The following is a 19,584-nucleotide window of genomic DNA, read 5'->3' as shown; positions in this document are numbered from 1 at the left end:
TTAATCATGAGACCTTTGTCTATTCTTTAGGCACAATTGTTCTGACATCAAGTGAATAGTTCTGATCGATGGATCGGATGTCTTGTGGAATAAAGCAGAGGGGAACACAAATTGCACTGGGACTTAGTTGCTTATCATTTGAGTGCTTAACTGCCCTTTCAGGACATACATTTGATTGTTTTTAAATAGTTGAGTTTTCAGGAGTCTTTATCCATTTGTAATTGGACAATTACTGATTTTAGAACTAAGCTCCTTATCTCACATCAACCGAATTAAGCAGTTCAATGACAGTCTTAACACAGATAGTAACCCAACATCCTGAGAGGAGGGTGATGTCTTCATTTACCAGCCACATACTTGACTTTAAAAAAAACAGTTCAGAGTTTGGGTATCCTTTGGCATATTTCCTCCTCCGCCTCCTTCCACCCCAAGGCCACTCTACATTCAATAATTGGGGTCATCATTGAATTGCTTTCAACTCTGTAAATGCTTAGGAAGCTTCACATCTTTCAGGCCTACTTGATTGGCACTGTATACACCAAAATATTCACATTCCTTTTGCCACAGTCACACTGTCTGTAGAGCATGCCATCCAAAGACCACAGTTATTAGTCTGGCTAATCAACTAGCAGTTTCCAAATTTGTGTACGTCCACAACCAACAAGGGCAGCCAGTGGATAGGAATGCATTCATTTGACTTGTAATACTTGGAATTTATTTTTGTTACTTCATGAAAACTTGGTTTGAATCCTGGAATTTCTTATTCGCAACTTTAGCGGTGTATCTTCATTAAAAAGACCTCAGTGGTTTAAGGTTGTGACTCTCCACACTTCAAGGGCGATATGTGCTAGCCATGTAGTGATGTGCGCCTGCTGAAATGTGGATGAATGAATACAGTTACCTTTAAGCATGATTGACAGAGATGAGAAAAATGTTTCTCTACATCCCTGCATGTTCCTTTCTCCTGAATTCCTATTAACTTCACTTTCAGATTCTGGAGGCTGAGCACAAGTCCCTGTGTATTAATACAATGTCTTGTATAATGAAGCAGTTGTACAGCTGGGCAAGAACAAATGCTATTCACAAAAATGACTGGACCTTACTTTATATTGTCTTGTTTATCATTTGGTCACCCTGTGACTTACACAATCCAGGGTTCAAAATGTGATGTGTAGCTTCTGAGGGGTGTACTGGAGATGTGTATTGGATACACAAGGTGTAAAATCCAGAACTGTTTGTTCACCAACTTCTTGGCCATTTGGTTTTAATTAGGGTATGGTAAGCATTAGCAATAGCCGGCCGGTGGTGTAGTGGCATCTGCACCGGACTTCGAGGCGAGTGGTCCTGGATTTGAATCTGGCCAGCATCCTGACACTTTTGTCTGTGCTGGGCTGTATTGAACTAGCAACTTGGCCTTGTAAAAATAGACACTAAAGAAATGGTAAGGTTGCTGCCTGATGTGCCGCAAGGCGCAGAAAGTAACAACTACTGCTCCTTTGCGTTAGCAAACTGTATAATGATCTATTCTGTGTACTCAAAATAGTCAAAAGGCAGAGAAGATGGAAACTGTTGCAGCAACTCTAAAAAGCAAGGTGATTTTTTTTCTCTCTAGGAAAATGCAGGAAGTGGAAGATTGTGTCTAAGTTATGTGCATCAAAGTAACCTGTCATTCTCCTTGGTGAGATTGATGAGGAATTGTGTGAACATCTCTATTTTGCTCAGTTTTGTCGTGGAATGGAGCCTAACAGAAATTGCTGGAAATACTAGGTGAATGAGGCTGTATTTGTAATAGGGGTTGATTGGCCAGTTTTTTTTTAGTACAGGTGACAATTTGTGCCTGAATCTGCCCATGCCCATACTTGCCCGAGTCAGATTGCTGGCATCTGGATTCTGGTGACATGACCCGAGTGGACTCCAGGTCACTGCTGTTTCAAAGCTCTCCATTTTGCCAAATAACCTGAAAGCTTCACGACTGCCTAAGTTCTGAGCTCACGTTTTGCATAGCTCTGTACTGATGATTTGCAAAATCCTGAGCCTTAATTCTGTCAAAAGAGCACGAGTACTATGATTGTGATAATCTGGATCTTTCACAGAGTTTGGAAAAAAAAAATTGTCAAAAGGAAAGCAATGGAGGGGAGGGGGGAATTCCAGATCATGGTCACTCGCCTAGTTATTTAATCTCAGAAGTTTGCAACTTTATTCATCGGTAAATATTTGCAGAAATAAAATCCCCTCTACTTTAAGACCATTTTCAGCTGTCAAACTTTGTCATTTTATTAGTACATGATCATGGCCTGCAAAGGGATAACTGGACCATTTGAAGAGTTGAAAGTTTGCAAAATGACATTTTATTTTCTCTCTTATTCAGCCAAATTTATATCCTACGGTCGGACTGCAGACACCAGGGGAGGTGATAGATGCTAATTTTGGACAGCATCCATTTGTTTTTGATATAGAGGACTACATGCGAGAATGGAGATCTAAAATTCAGAGCCAGATTGAAAGGTTCCCAGTAGGAGATCGGGAAGGGGAATGGCAGACAATGATTCAGAAGTAGGTGACACATTGTCTGTTATCTACAGTAGCATTTTCAATTTCAAATATTCAGTTTTTCTTTCCTGTGACTCAATTTGATCTAGATTTCAAAGATTGCATGTTGTCTTGCTTCAGCTAAATATAAGTTGTATTTCTTGATGTTAAATGCTGCACAATATTTCAGTAATTTTACTACTTATAATAAATCTGGTCACTTGAAAAATGATCAACCATAAGTTGCATTTTCAAACCTCTCTGCCTTATTTGATGGTATCCTTTTTAATAAATCCCAGTAGGAGAGATTAACTGACCAGGCCAGGGATCATAGCAATTAAAATCCCACACATCTCGATCTAGTTCAAGGGCAGGCAATTTGAAATTGTAATAACCCTCCTCTCCTATCCAAAGGAATCTTTCTTTTCTCTTGTTTTCTTTCTTTTTTTCCCTTCCTAAGGTTTACAAAGCTACAAAAAAAGTTGTTTTGGTTGCAGCTAAGAATAGCTCAGTGCTCTGCCGATGCATTAGCTCAGAGATTGGAGTGTAAGTTTAATTAAAGGATGATCTTGTGCTTTGGGTTATGTATTAATTATCCAGTTCAGTTTATATGCATTTCTTATTGCTTAAAATAGTAATTTTTCCTCCTCTTGTTTCACTTGTTCACATGTTCCATTTATCCACCTCTTCCATGTGAGAGAACCTTTGTTTCTCGCATATGTTTCCACTTGTTTGTCTCTTATGCATGCTTGCACTCATGTATATGATGCCTGTGTTTTGTATGTGCCCTTGTGTAAGGTCAGCCTTTTTCATTAAAATAGTCATTTATTATCTAAGTAACCAAGGTTTTCTGATTTAATTGATAATGATCTTGGTAATAAAATCACATTAACAGAAGGAACAAAAAGCAGATGTATTTTTGTTATAAATTATTCTAAGTTTGATAACATGATCAGCTTTTCATTTATTCCCCTGAAAATTTGACCGATTGAGTTTGTATGTATGCATACATATGTGTATTTGTGGCATATGGATCCTGCTTCGGCAGATGTATTTGCAAAAGTCCCAGCTTTGTTACCTGCATGTTGAACTGTGCAGAAAAAAAATGTTTGAAAGAATTTTTATTGAGTTTGGTAAGGGTTTCCTGTTATTGCACATTTATAGCCTGGTGTAATCCTATTTACCAGAATGTTACGAAGTTGCATTGCATGTGACTACTGTAATACTGCTAATTTTGGGCTATTTAACCTTTCCTTTCATTCAATTCCTAGAATGGTTTCATCTTACTTAGTGCATCATGGCTATTGTGCTACAGCTGAAGTGTTTGCCAGATCCACAGGACAAGCTTTCCAAGAAGAGCTAGCGTCAATTAAAAATAGACAAAGTGAGTGTAAAATCAATTGGGTTTTGATTGTATTCTGTAGTGTTTCATGTAAATAGCCTGATGAGGGTGTGACATGTAGATAGGTACATGGATCGAGTAGATTTAGAGCTATGTGTCAAAGGCAGGTGAAATCTGCTTTTGGGGGTCTGGAGCAGCAACTGGATGACCTTTGGCTTGTAGGGGAGAACGAGGATATAATTGATCAAAGTTACAGGAAAGTAGTCACCCTGAAGTTGCAGGAGGTGAGTACCTAGGTGATCGTCAGGAGAAATGGAAATAGGCAGTTAGAGCAGAGCACCCCGTGGCCATTCCCCTCAAAAACAAGTATACTGCTGTGGCTACTTTTGTGGGGGATGACCTCCCGGAAGAATGCCATGGTGACTGGGTTACAGGCACTGAGCATGGGTCCATGGTGCAGAACGGAAAGAGGGGAAGAGAGCGGTAGTGATAGGGGACTTGATAGTGAGGGTAACCGACGAGATGCTGTGAATGTGAACAGTACACATTGAACAGGGCAGGTTTGTTAGAGGTATATTGCCTCTCAGGTGCCAGGTCAGGGATGTCTCAGATTGCATCCACAACATTTTGGATAGGGAGGGGGAGCAGCCAAATGTCTTGGTACATATTGGTACCAATGACATAGGAAGGAGAAGCAAAAGAGGTCCTGAAAAGAGAATTTAGAGAGCTAGACAGAAAGCTGAGAAGCAGGACCTCCTGGGTAGTAATTTCTGGATTGCTGCCTGTGCCATGTGCCAGTGAGGGTAAACACAGGATGATTTGGTAGATAAATGTGTGGCTGAGAAGCTGGTGCAGGAGCCAGGGCTTCAGGTTCCTGGATAATTGGGATCTCATTTTGGGCAGGTATGACCTGTTCAAAAGTGATGGGTTGCACCTGAACCCAAGGGGGGCCAACATTCTCACAGGCAGGTTTGTTAGAGCTGTTGAGCAGGGTTTAAACTAACTTGGCAGGTAGGTGGTAACCAGAGTGAAGGGACTCGGGAAAGGATGGATGGTAAAAAAATAAAGGTAGTGTGCAGTCAGATTGTCGGGAAGGGCAGGCATGTGATGGGACTTAGTTGCAGCCAACAGGCTGAGTATCAAGTCATTAGGATTTCAGAGTCAGAAAGCGTAGCAAATACAATACTCAATGTATTGTATCTCAATGTGCAGAGTATAAGAAATAAGGTAGATGATCTTGTTGCAATGTTGCCAGATATGATGTTGTGGCCATCACTGAATCGTGGCTGAAGGCTGGTTGTAGTTGGGAGCTAAATATCCAAGGTTACACATTATGTCGGAGGGATAGGAAGGTAGGCAGAGTGGGTGGTGTGGCTCGACTGGTAAAGAATATCAGATCAGTAGAAAGATGTGACATAGGATTGGAAGATGTTGAATCTTTGTGGGTTGAGTTAAGAAACTGCAAGGGTAAAAGGACATTGATGGTGGTTATACACAGGCCTCCCAACAGTGGCTGGGAAGTGGACCACAGGTTACAACAGGAATTAGAAAAGGCGAGTCAAAAGGGCAATGTTATTGTAGTCATGGGAGATTTTAACATGCAGATCGATTGGGAAAATTGGGTTGGTAATGGATCTCAAGAGAGTGAGTTTGTTCAATGCCTAAGAGATAACTTTTTAGAGCAGCTTGTCGTTGAGCTTACTAGGGGATCAGCTATACTGAATTGGGTGTTTTGTAATGAACTAGAGGCTATTAGGGAGCTTAAGGTAAAAGAACCCTTTGGAGCCGGTGATTGTGTTCAACTTGAAATTTGATAGGGAGAAAGTAAGTCTGACGTAGCAGTATTCCAGTGGAGTAAGGGAAATTACAGTGATATGAGAGAGGAGTTGGCCAAAGTAAATTGGAAGGAACTGCTGGCAGGGATGTCAGCAGAGCAGCAATGGCGTGTGTTTCTGCGAAAAATGAGGAGGGTGCAGGACATGTATATTCCAAAAATGAAAGACTTAAATGGTAAAATAGTACAACTGTGGCTGACAAGGGAAGTCAAAGCTATTGTAAAAACGAAAGAAAGGGCATACAACAAAGCAAAAATTATCGAGAAGATAGAGGATTGGGAAGTTTTTTAGAAATCTACAGAGAGCAACTAAAAATCATGAGAAGGGAAAAGATGAAATATGAAAGCAAGCTAGCAAACAATATCAGTGGATAGTAAAAGCTTTTGCAAGTATGTTAAAAATAAGAAATGAGAGTGGATGAAGGACTGCTAGAAAATGAAGCAAGAGAAATAATAATGGGGGACAAGGAGATGGCTGATTAACTAAATGAGTATTTTGTATCAGACTTCACTGTGGAAGACAATAGCAGTATGCCTGATATGTGTGAAGGAAGAAAAGTGAGTGTAGTTACTGTTACAAAAGAGAAGGTGCTCAAAAAGCTGAAAGACCTAAAGGTACACAAGTCACCTGGACCAGAGGAACTACATCCTAAGGTCCTGAAAGAGGTAGTGTTGGAGATTGTGGTGGCATTAGAAATGATCTTTCAAAAAATCATTGGACTCTGTCATGGTGCCAGAGGACTGGAAAATTGCAAATGTTACTCCACTCTTTTAAAAAAAAATGAGGAAGGCAGCAGAAAGGAAATTATAGACTAGTTAGCCTGACCTCAGTGATTGGGAAGATGTTGGAGTCAGTTGTTAAGGATGAGGTGATGGAGTACTTGGTGACACAGGAGAAGGTAGGACAAAGTGAGCATGGTTTCCTTCAGGGAAAATCTTGCCTGACATTCCTGTTGGAATTTGAGGAGATTACAAGTAGGGTAGATAAAGGGGATGCAGTGGATGTTGTATATTTGGACTTTCAGAAGGTCTTTGACAGGTGCCACACATAAAACTGCTTACCAAGTTAAGAGCCCATGTTACAGTGGCATGCAAAAGTTTGGGCACCCCTGGTCAAAATTTCTTTTACTGTGAATAGTTATGTGAGTAGAAGATGAACTGATCTCCAAAAGTCATAAAGTTAAAGATGAAACATTCTTTTCAACATTTTAAGCAAGATTAATGAATTATTTTTGTTTTGTACAATTTTAGTGAAACAAAAGAAAGGAGCACCATGCAAAAGTTTGGGCACCCCAAGAGATTTGAGCGCTCAGAGCATTTATACCACATTTTCAGACCTCTGTTAGCTTGTTAGGGCTATGGCTTGATCACAGTCATTGTTAAGAAAGGCCAGGTGATACAAATTTCAAAGCTTTATAAATACCCTGGCTCCTCAAACCTTGTCTCAACAATGGGCTCCTCTAAGCAGCTGCCAAGCACTCTGAAAATTAAAATAAATGATGCCCACAAAGCAGGAGAAGGCTATAAGAAGATAGCAAAGTTTCTTCAGGTAGTCATTTCCTCAGTTCATAATGTCATAAAGAAATGGCAGTTAACAGGAACGGTGGAGGTCAAGTTGAGGTCTGGAAGACCAAGAAAACTTTCCGAGAGAACTTCTTGTAGGATTGTTAGAAAAGTAAATCAGAACCCCCGTTTGACTGCAAAAGACCTTCAGGAAGATTTAGCAGACTCTGGAGTGGTGGTGCACTGTTTTACTGTGCAACGACACCTACACAAGTATGACCTTCATGGAAGAGTCATCAGAAAAAAACTTTTCCTGTGTCCTCACCACAAAGTTCAGCGTCACAAGTTTGCAAAGGAACATCTAAACAAACCTGTTGCACAGGACCGATGAAGTTAAGATAGAACTTTTTGGCCGCAATGAGCAAGGTATGTTTGGAGAATAAAGGTGCAGAATTTCATGAAAAGAACACCTCCCCAACTGTTAAGCATGGGGGTGGATCAATCATGCTTTGGGCTTGTGCTACAGTCAGTGGCACAGGGAACATTTCACTGGTAGAGGGAAGAATGAATTCAATTAAATACCAGCAAATTCTGGAAGCAAACATCACACCGTCTGGGAAAAAAAAATAAAATAAAAAAAAAACAAGCAAGCTGAAGATGAAAAGAGGATAGCTTCTACAAGATAATGATCCTAAACACACCTCAAAATCCACAATGGACTACCTCAAGAGGTGCAAGCTAAAGGTTTTGCCCATGGCCCTCACAGTCCCCTGACCTAAACATCATCGAAAATCTATTGTTAGACCTCAAAAGAGCAGTGCATGCAAGACGACCCAAGAATCTCTCAGAGCTAGGAGCCTTTTGCAAGGAAGAACGGGCGAAAATCCCCTAAACAAGAATCGAAAGATTCTTAGCTGGCTGCAGAAAGTGTTTACAAGCTGTGATACTTGCCAGAGGGGGTGTTACTAAGTACTGACCACGCAGGGTGCCCAAACTTTTGCATGCTACTGTATTACAGGAAAGTTACTAACATGGTTAGAGCATTGGCTGATTGGGAAAAGACAGCGAGTGGGAATAATAGGATCCTTTTCTGGTTGGCTGCCAATGACTTGTGTTATTCCACAGGGGTCGGTGTTGGGACCACATTTTATGCTATAAATAAATGATTTAGTAGATGATGGAAAGATGGCTTTGTTGCAGATGATACAAAGATTTGTGGAGGGGCAGGTAGTGTTGAGGAAACAGGTAGGATGCAGAAGGACTTGGACAGATTAGGAAAAAGTGGCAAATGAAATACAATGTTGGAAAATGCATGGTCATACACTTTGAGGTAATATGTAGACTATTTTCTAAATGGGGAGAAAATCCAGGAATCTGAGATGCAGAGGGACTTAGGAGTCCTTGTGCAGAACACCCTGAAGTTTAGCTTGCAGGTTGAGTCAGTGGTGAGAAGGCAAATGCCATGTTAGCATTTGTTTCAAGAGGTCTAGAAAACAAGAGCAAGGATGTGATGCTGAGGCTTTTTAAGGCACTGGTGAGGCCTCACTTGAGTATTGTGAACAGTTCTGGGCTCCTCATCTTGGAAAAGATGTACTGGCATTGGAGAGGGTCCAGGGGAAGGTTCACAAGAATTATTCCAGGACTGAAAAGAGTTACATATGAGGAACATTTGATGACTCTGGGTCTGTACTCACTGGAATTAAGAAGTATGGGGGGTGAATCTCATTGAAACCTTTGAAATGTTGAAAGGCCTAGACAGAGTAGATGTGGAAAAGATGTTTCCCATGGTAGGGGTGCCCTTTCAAAACAAATGCGGAGAACATTTTTAGCCAAAGGGTGGTGAATTTGTGGAATTGGTTGCCACATGCAGCTGTGGATGCCAGGTCGTTGGGTGTGTTTAAGGCAGAGGTTGATAGGTTTTTGATTGGACATGACATCAAAAGTTACAGGGAGAAGGCTGGGAGCTGGGGTTGAGGAGATAGAGAAAAAAAAATTGGATCAGCCATGATTGAATGGCAGGGCAGACTTGATGGGCCAGATGGCTTAATTCAGGTCTTATGGGAATGGGATAAGCTCAGATACACATTTTGGTCGACATGGATGAGTTGGGCCAAAGGGATTGTTTCTGTGATCTAGAATTCTGACTCTATTTTTAAAAAATCAGTATGTCAAACGTTATGGCCCTGGATGAGCTCATGAGAATAATGGCATTCAGAGAGACCTTAACCTGTAAAGCATATCTGTTAAAGAATGAATAGATGTTCCTTTGAAACTTTGAACTTTGACAATTGAGGTGGAAAAATTGAGGGTTGTCCTGTTTACTTGAAACTTTTCATTCAACACTTTGTTTCTGGACAAAGTTCAAGACATTTCTGTTAATGTTGAAGCAGATTACTAAAATGCTTGTCCATACTTGGGTTACCTGCAGTGGAATGTGTAATAGTTTGGCATTTATTTTGGCATAATAACTAATTCTGTCCAAAAACATGTTGTATACACTCATAGTCATCATTAGCATAGTTAGCATAAAATGTAAATTCAAACTTCAAGATATGGAACTGAATAATGTTCAGAGAGAGGAGTTGGCATTGCTGTTTAAAAAAATACTTTAGAAATGTTAAAAATTGCGGTATGTATAGTGTTCAAAGTGATCTTATTCTTGCAACAGCATTTATTGTTGCTTTCTATTTGTGATAAATTTGAAGCAGAGAAGGCAAGTTAAACTGTGCAATCCTAACAAAGGTGAGGGTTAGCGTAAGTTTGACCTTTAGTCAGCATCGTATTTGCTTTTAATAACTCAACAATTGTATGTTAATGCCAAAATAACCACAATCTTAATTGGTGATATTAAAAGTAGGCACATTGAACTTGTAAATTTTTTTTCAGGAATTCAGAAATTGGTACTGGCTGGAAGAATGGGAGAAGCAATTGAAACAACGCAACAGCTATATCCAGGTCTTCTTGAAAGAAAGTCCAACCTCCTTTTTATGTTAAAGTAAGTTGCTGTATATTCTGTTTGTTAGCAGTGTTGTGTGACCGTTCCAGTTACATGATTTTTTTCATTTCATTCCTATCAACTTGCTTGATATTTTCTGAAATAATTTGTGGCCATTGATGATTGGTACTGGGCTTAAAAAAACACGCACATCCATGATGGAGTGCATTAAAGCTAGGAATACAAAGGAATTGTGCTTTATAACAAGCAACCTGCTGGTGGAACTCAGCAAGTCAAACAGCATAGGTTGGAGGAAAGAAATTGACACTTCAGACTGGAATCCTGCGTCAGGACTGAGTGGAGAGTTGAGGTGGCCAGCACAGAGAATAGGAGTGGCAGGAAAGGATTCTGATGTGATTGCTGGATTGACAGGTGTAAGATGACAGGCTTCTCATGCCAGGTATGGGAGGTGAGCTGTGTTGAATTGGATGACTGGCAGATAGATGGAGGCAGACAAAAGGAGAAAAAACCCTCCTCCCTCTGCCCCCCTCCCCCCACAGCCCCATTTGTTTTCCCTCTGTCTCCAGCTATCAGTCAGCTGCCAGTCTTCTTGCTCCACCTCCACTCTTACACTACCTGCCTTACATCTTGTACCCCTTTTCAATCCACGAATTACCTCAGAATTCTTGCCACTCCTCATTTTCCCACTCTCAGTCCTGATGCAAGGTTTCAACTGCAAACATGAGCTCCTTTCCTCTCACCGATGCTGCTGGGTTGCTCCAGATTTCAGCATTTACAATCTCTTGTTTCTGAATTGTGTGGTATCCTTGAAGGCTCTTTGTACCAAAATTACTTTGTCTTCTGTCAAATGTTCTAAGCAATTTGGTACTGTTTAAATTAGAACTTCATTGGAGTAAAAGTAATTGAAGATGTGAATCTTTAGTGCTTAGGCAGGAATTCCCAACCTGGGGTCCATGGATCCTGTGGTTAATGGTAAGGCTCATTGACATAAAGGTTGGGAACCCCTGGCTTATCGTACTGATTTATGGGCATGGACCCAAATTAAAACTGTTTAAGCAAAAGGCAATTTCGTTAACGAGCTATGAAGATACAGATGTGTTTTGAATTTGAGAATTGTTTTGAGTGGCTTTTTTAAATTTGTATTTATACCAGAGTCCGCCAGTTTATAGAAATGGTAAATGGAACCGATAGTGAAGTACGGTGTTTAGGAGGCCGAAGTCCAAAGTCTCAAGACAGCTACCCGGGTAGCCCTAGAACCTTCAACAGTCCCAGCATGAGTCCCAGCCATGGAAGCAATATCCACATCCTAGCAGCATGCAGAGGGAATGGTTCACATAGTCACTTTACAGGTACAAGCTTAGAATGATAGAATTTGCAGGAAATGTTAACTTCTGTAGTAGATGCTCTTACAAGTAAAAAATGCAGCGTTTGCTTGATTGATGACTGGAGTATACTTTATTGAATCTGTTATGGCTAAATATGAGAACGTTGAAGATAAAAGCTCAGCTTGTATAGAAGAAACTGCAACCTATGCACTCAGTACACAAGTAGAACTGACTTCTCCATGACACTGCAAATAATTTGGACTTGTCCTGTACCATTTAGATTCATGGGTTCCTTACATCATTCCTGATAAACGTTTTGATCACTTGAAATCTATGCCATCCTGCTATTGAACTCAATTGAAGATATGAATGTGGTTACTTTGTTTGCTTTGGCAGGGATTCTCAACCTGGGATCCATGGACCCCTCGAGTAATGGTAAGCCTCATTGGCAAGGAGGAGGTTGGGAACCCCTGGCTTAGAGAGAAATGGTGATCAATTTCTGATCTCTTACAAAACTTCACATTGGCTAATGTTTGTTTTCCTTTAAGTTCAAAAGCAATAGGCACTCAATATATTTCTTGTTTTTCGAGAATGAGCTTAAAAGCTAACTTTGCAGAGTATCGAAAGTCATTTCAGTTCAGTTCTGCAGCAGGAAGCATTTAACTATGCTTATATATTTAGTCATAAAAAGCAAAGGGTTAATCATCTTGGAGAATTGCAGTGCATGGATTCTGAATTTCCAATTCTCTTAAGTATACTATTTTGATGTGGGCAATCCGTATGAGGAAAGTTGTGCATAACTGTGATAATTAGAACATTGAGTGCTTTAAAAATTGTTTGGTCATCAAATTAATTTAAGGTGTGGGTGTTAGAATAAATTTAGGTTCTCTATTTTAAACTTGTGGCATCCATTAGTTGATTAATATTTTACAGTATTTACACTGAGACGATACGGCGAGTTAATGCCCTAGAAAAAAGCTGACGTACATTTACCTTTAACTGAGAGTGATGTTTTGACATTCACCAAGATGGCGCTGGCAGCATACAATGACACTTTGCGGGCAGCTCACAATACTAATGGATTCTGATATTGCTGCAATTTGCAGCCTGTAGTTCCCCTTTAAGAAATGTACTTTCAGTTCATCTAAATGCATTAGCAATCGTATGATCTCCTGATGAGGCTGAAGAACTTGGGTGAACTTGACACTTAGTAATGCCCTTGAAAGCGACGTCATCGGAAGGGTGGTGGGGTCAAGGAGATTTCAGTCCAGACTAAAGCAACAGGGAACATGACCGCTGCTCCCTAGCATCCTCCTAACCAATGTACAGTCATTGGAGAGCAAAATAGAGGACTTTAGGACAAGTTTACTGTGTCAAGGGGAAATAAGAGATTGCTGCACTCTGTTTCATGGAGACATGGCTTGTCCCCGTGCTCCAACTCGAGGGGCTGGACGGTGGTATCCAGAAAGGACAGAGGTGGTGAGGTCTGCTGCATTATAAACTCGTGGTGCTCGAATGTAGCAGTCTTGTTCTTCTGACCTGGAGATGTAATGATTAAGCGTTGACCATTCTGCTTATCGAAAGAGTTCTCTGCCATAATGCTGACTGCAGCTTAAAAGCAGACATCATGCTAGCACTCAATGGATTAAATGCCATGATTAATAGACAAGAAACTGCTTACCCTGATGTATTTCACATCCCTACTGGGGACTTCAAAGCCGGATGAAATCTCAGCCAAACTCCCATCAGCACATCACCTGCAGCAGCAGAGGACCCAACACTCGACCACTGATAACTCCCATCAAGAATGTCTGCCGTGTTTTGGGAAATCTGTCTATCTTCCTACCGGTATATAGGCAGAGTCTGAAGAGCAAGACACTAAGTAAAGACGAGGAATAGATGGTCATGGGAGGCAGAGAAGTGGTTATGGGATTGCTTCAAGTCGATGGACTGGGCCATGTTCAAGGAGTGAATATAACAGCATTGTCATGGTCTTGATAGAGACATTCATGGATGAGTGTGTCCCCACAAGATCATTCAGTATCTTCTCCAGCAGAAGCACTAACTAAACCAAGAAATTCAAATCTGCTGAGGGCTGGATTGGTAGATTTCAGGACTGGTGATCCAGGAAAGTGCAAGAGGTCCAGGTATGGCCTCTCACATGCAAAGTGGCATTTCTAGACTAAATTTGAACCACTGAAGGATGCTTGACAACCCTGGCAGGGCTTGAATGTCATCACCTCCTGCAAAGCAAAACCCAAGCAACATAAGTGACAACAAGGTTTTGCTCCCAGATAAGCTGAATACCTTTTATGCTCTGACTGACGTAGAGGCCCCCTCACGAACCCTGTTAACCCCGGCTACCCTGTCTGAGACTGACATGAGAGCATCTTTCAGGAGGGTGAATCCATGGAGTGCATCTGGCCCAGGTGGTGTGCCTGCCAAGTACTGAAGACCTATGCTAATCGGCTGGCTGGAGTGATTGTAGACATCTTCAATCTTTCTCTTTCGGCAGTCTGAGGTACCCACTTGCTTCAAACGGGCTTCAATCATACCGGTACCCAAGAATGATGTGGTAACGTACCTCAATAACTATCATCCAGTGGTGCTTTGATCCACTGTGATGGAATGCTTTGATGGAGTGGTGATAAAACATAACTCCTGACTGAGAAGTGACTTGAATCCACTCCGATTTGCCCATCATCTCAACAGGTCAACAGTAGATGCCATTTCATAGGTCCTTCATTCAACTCTGGAACATCTGGACAATAAAGATGTATGCATACCTCTTCATTGACTACAGCTCTGCATTCAACACTATCATCCCCTCAATTCATCACTAGCTCCAAGACCTGGGCCCTGCCTATCTGTGCAACTAGATCCTCTATTTCGTCACTGGCAGAACCCAGTATTATGATTGGCAACGTCTGCACACTCACCATCAGCACAGGTGCACTACCAGGCTGTGTGCTTTGTCTCCTGTTCTCTCATACCTATGATTGTGTATTTATGTTGTATTTAAATTTGCTGACAACAACACTGTTGTTGGCCAAATCAGTTGTGGTAACTAATGGACATATAGGAGGGAGATTGAAAATCTGATTGAATGGTGCCCCAACTGAAGCCTTTCACTCATGAGACCTGACTACAGGAGGAAGAAGCTGGAGCTCCATGAAACAGTCCTCATTAAGGGATTGGAAGGTGGACAGGACCAGCAGCTTAAAATTCCTTCTTGTTACCATATCAGAGGATCTGTCCTTGGACAGCACTTAAAGCGCCAAAGCGAAAAAAGCACGGCAGTGTCTCTACTTTGTTATAAGTTTGCGTAGATTCAACATGTCACCAAAACTGTTGACAAGCTTACAGGTTCACAGAGGAGAGTATCCTAACTGGTTGCATCACAGCCTAGTATAGAAACACTAATGTCTAAGAATGGAAAAGACAAAAAGTGGTGGATACCATCTTGGGCAAAACCCTCCCCACTACTGTGTATTTACATGGAGCATTGTCACAAAAATCAGCATCCATTATCAAGGACCCCTACCATCCAGGCCATGCACTCTTCTCGCCACTACCATCAGACAGGGGTTATAGGACCCATGGCACCAGATTCAGGAACAGTTATTACCCTACAAGTGTCAGGATCATGAGCTGGCAGGGATAACTTCACTCTTAAGTTTTGAACTGTTTCTACAACCTACAGATTCACTTTCAAGGAATCTTTACAAGTCATGTTCTCAGTATTATTTGTGCAATTTCTTTTCCACATTGATTGTTTCAGTCTGTGTATTTTGTAAATTTTATTGTTTTCCTGTAAATATCTGCAAAAGAATGAATCTCCAGGGTAGTATCTGGTAACATTTATGTACTTCTGTAATTTACTTTGAACTTTGTCCCACATGTTGTTAGATACTCATTCTGATTTTCAAACCACATGGCTAATGAAATGGCTGTGCTTTCCAGGGGAGAGACGAAAGTACATTTGAACCAAATACAAAGAGGAGTTTACTGAACAGGCTCCAATGCTGTTAATCACCAAGTGCATGCACAATCGTGATTGCAATGCAGCTGTATACACAGATGAGACTACTTATTTCTCTCTCAACCAAATAATAACAATTGTGAACTCTGTTACTGTCGGGGACCAAACAGACCCTTTGCCATTTTATCAACTAAGCTTCTCTGTTCTACCTTTCGAGTGAACCCTTTGGTTCACTCTGTGAACTGTTCATGAATTGTTCTCCGAACAGTTCATAAAGTTTGCTACCTCCTCGAATAGGTGTTTTCTTATTTTTTTGGAGCAATTCTTAGCTTTGCATCTAGGTTGGTTTGGGTACCATGGTATGATAGCAGTTAGCATAATGTTAGTAAAGCTCAGGGTGTCAGAGTTTCGAGATCAGTCCTGGTGTCCTCTGAGGAGGTTTTATGTCCTCCCTTTGGAATGTGTGGGTTTCCTCTGGGTGCACTTTTTTGATCCCACAATCAAACATACAATGTACAATGTAGGTTGTAAATTCTCCAGTGATTACGCCGGGGTTAAATCAATGGGTTGCTGGGCGGCACAGCTCAAATGGCTGGAAGGGCAATTTCTGCACTATCTAAATAAATAAAATATAAATTTAAGAAAGTTCTCTTTTATTCCAAATATTTTTTCTCACAAATATTGCAGATACATTAATGTTACCTGTAGTAAGATTGTCCAATGAAACTAGTTTGAGAGTTCCCAAGGTTAAGGCTGGTACTCGTGTGATCTCCAGATGTATATCCTAAGACAGCAGCAGCACATGAAGCATACAAAAGTCAAGTTTATTGTCACATGCAGAAGGTGAAATGAAAAACTTGCTGCAGTATTCCAGGTACATACCACTGGACACAGCATTCACAAGCAAAACATTATTTTGTGTAATTTATGTTAATTTAATAAAGAATGCAATTAGAACAAAAAAAGTCCAATGTAATGCAAATTGATCAAAGTGACCATAGTGTTACTATTATACTGAGGTAGTGATTATACTTATAAATACTGGGCAAGTTAAAATCATCCTTGTAGATTTCATCTGGTTCAGATATTGCCCAGACAATATCCTGAAGGATTTTGACAATTTTGGAGATTGTAATTGAGATTAATCCATAGTGATGGTGTCTAATAGTTACTCCTGAATGTTGACACGTCCAGACACAAGCACAGCAGATCCAGGATGTGCCAACTCCCCCCCCCCCCCCCCCCCCCCCCACCACCACCTTTTAGTTACCTGGAAAGATCTTTATTGCTTGCTACCACTCCTGTGAGAAGAAATTAGTATTCTTTCCCTGCAAGAATTTCAAACATGATTTCCCAACAGCTCAACAAGTAGAGGCAAGGTTCTCATCCCTTTCCAGAGTATTTTCTTTCTTCTGGAAATCAAATGTTTTATTAATGAAGTAATTGGTGTAGTGTTGTTAAGAGTCGCGGGGTAATGATGCAGTTCTAATGTTAGAAATATTATGTAGATGTATAACAATTATAATTTCCATATTTTTACTGTCATATTAATGCCACTGCAACATGTCTGTTCATGTCATGCGATTTTTCATGCTTGCTGAGGACTGATCATGAGATGATACACAAAACGCCCGAAACGTCAGCTGTTTACTCTTTACCATAGATGCTGCTTGGTCTGCTGAGCTCCCTCAGCATTTTGTAGGTATTACTTTGATTTTCAACATCTGCAGATTTTCTCTTGTTACTGATGTTGAGGTTTTGATCCAACTCATCTGAAAAATGACATGATTAGCTGTATTGCAGTTTGAAAGCAATCTTGATTACGTTTGATTCAGACTTTTATTCAAATGACCCACTTTACAAATTCCATGCTGAAAGCAATGTCTCTGCCATATGTCAGATCTTGGCAAGATTCCCCTGGGATTTTTCATGGGTTTGACATTAGTTTATTTGGTGAATATAGGTGAGAATTGTTTAATGGATTCAAAACAAGATAGAGGAAAAAACAAGTCCTTAGGTTGGCAGCCTGTGATTAGAGTTGTTGTGTGGATCCTATCCCAAAGATTCAAAATGTATTTCAATGAATAACTGTGCTGCAAGACCATTCTTGCCATAGAGGAAGTGCAGTAAGCATTCACCAGACTAGTTTCTTCATTTGTTGGATTTGTTGTACAATGATAGACTCGGGATTGAATTTTAAAGGGTGGAACAGGTTTGATTTAGGCAAGTTATTTCTCTTGGCTGAGGAGTTGTTTACTAGGGATCACAATCTCAAAGTAAGAGGTATAGACTATAGACTGATGAGATTTTCTTTGGAGGTTGGTGAATCTTTATTATTCTCCACCCCAGAGGGTAGTTGGAGGCACAGGAATTGTTTGTGTTCCGAGCCGGGGTAGATGAATTCTCAATATTTAAGAAATTGTTCGATATGGGGACAGGGTAAGAAAATGGTTTTAAGATAGGAAATTAAGCAAGGTCTTGAAAGATGGAACAGACTTTGAACCCAGTAGTTAATGTCATTTCTTGTGATTTTGAAGTATTTGAGTGTGTCCATTTATGCTGGTCATATCCTGTGAATTGGTGTGTTATCCATGTCCATCTCTCATAGGCTCTTTCTCTTTACAAACTTGAGTTCACAACCTTACAGTAGTTCAGTTGTCTGCAATGTTCCCCTAATGAACTTGCTCCTTATGGGAAATACTACTTTTTGCCTAAAATCTCAGTTGAAAGGCATGGTTTTCATCCATTCTTAACCCCACCACCATTCATCAAGCTCTTCATCTAGTTCCATCCATTGTTCTTACTCCCATAAATTGTAGAAACTCCCACTTACAAAGTAATTGGAGCTAACAGTAAAAACAGTTGTGCAGGCAACAAATTGATTAATTGTGTCAATGATCCTTTGAACCCAGAGGATAGCTGATATTTGGATTTACATTGCATTTGACTGATTTGATCTTATTTCACTTGTTCTGCAGGGGCAAACATCTCCAGGCTTGGTTGCATTTGATAAATTGTGCTGTATTATTAAGCAAGTCTTGCCTGGTTACTTAATATTACTGTGCTGTTTAATTACAATAGGCATCTAGTTCCTTTGGGCAGATTGGTCTGGTAGGTAGGAGGGATAGCTCCTTCTGTTCAAGTGATAATTTTCTTTACTGGCATGGCTGTGACATACCTGTTTCAATCCTTCTGGGGATCCAACATGTGCACCAACACTAAAGCTCAATCCATCATCTGTCCAGTAACATGAGAAAATTTGAAATTAATGAGAGATTGTATTTAAACTTAGTCCTTCAAATACCATTGTCACACGAACATTAGGTATTCCTGTTCTGACCTACCAGTAAATTGTAGTTTAAACTGTTGTATATATGACAACATTGATTTTTAACTCACATGTGACCAAAGAACCTCTAATGTTCTTCCCCATACTGAATTACAGGGAAAAAGCCTTGCTACAAGTGCACGGCAACTGCCTTACCTGGTTACAGTTTGGTTCATTAAAGATCGTTGAAGTAATTTGTTCTGTATTTTCAGTTTTTAACTTCAAGCTTTCACCTAGCAATCAGTATTAATGTTTTTATCCTACATTTTTATTAGGTGAAAGGTTGGCACTTTTACTTTTTATCTACCATGTTCCTCGCTTTCACTCGGTTTAGTGTCTACCTTTAACTGAAAATTATACTGCACAAAAACCTTGAAGATTGAGTGAAGATTGATAATGGTGTGATTTGTGATCCTATCCAATTTGATAAAATCTGCATTGATGGTTTTCCTATGAGATCATTGTTTTCAATCATACTTTCCTTGTAGTTCTACTTAATCTCTCTTACAAACTGTGCACAGTCTGTGTTGAAGTAATTGGTAGAGAAAGTATAATAATTTTGTGTTCTATCTTTTGATAGGTTATGAAAATAATTGTAGCAATGGTATAATATCCAATAAAGGCCATCAATCCAGTAGTCACAATAAGCATCCAACCTCATGTTTAAATACTTCAGAATTAAACAGCATAAATGCTGCAAGATCTCAGCAATCAAACAGTTGTATCAGAGACAAGTAAGTGTTTTAGTTTAATTTTAGTTCTGTTTTTAAAGTGATTACTGATTT

The 19,584-nt window shown here is 40.2% G+C and overlaps 1 protein-coding gene across 3 annotated transcripts in view; it reads left to right on the top strand.

The window, feature by feature from the left end:
- ranbp9 (RAN binding protein 9) overlaps nucleotides 1–19,584 on the top strand; it is an 88,847-nt gene that overhangs the window by 53,043 nt on the left and 16,220 nt on the right. For 2 of the 3 annotated variants that reach the window (XM_073023920.1, XM_073023923.1), the window contains exons 6-11: nucleotides 2,369–2,553; nucleotides 3,801–3,913; nucleotides 10,095–10,203; nucleotides 11,317–11,513; nucleotides 11,886–11,924; nucleotides 19,380–19,533. In XM_073023920.1, the coding sequence (XP_072880021.1) occupies nucleotides 2,369–2,553; nucleotides 3,801–3,913; nucleotides 10,095–10,203; nucleotides 11,317–11,513; nucleotides 11,886–11,924; nucleotides 19,380–19,533 (797 nt within the window). The remainder of the gene's footprint in view (nucleotides 1–2,368; nucleotides 2,554–3,800; nucleotides 3,914–10,094; nucleotides 10,204–11,316; nucleotides 11,514–11,885; nucleotides 11,925–19,379; nucleotides 19,534–19,584) is intronic. The other variant, XM_073023921.1, reaches the window with a different exon arrangement.

This window comes from Hemitrygon akajei, chromosome 20 (assembly GCF_048418815.1).
Source record: "Hemitrygon akajei chromosome 20, sHemAka1.3, whole genome shotgun sequence".
NCBI lineage: Eukaryota > Metazoa > Chordata > Chondrichthyes > Myliobatiformes > Dasyatidae > Hemitrygon > Hemitrygon akajei.
Note: the sequence above shows the minus strand (reverse complement) of the source record. Positions and strands in the feature narration are given on the sequence as shown.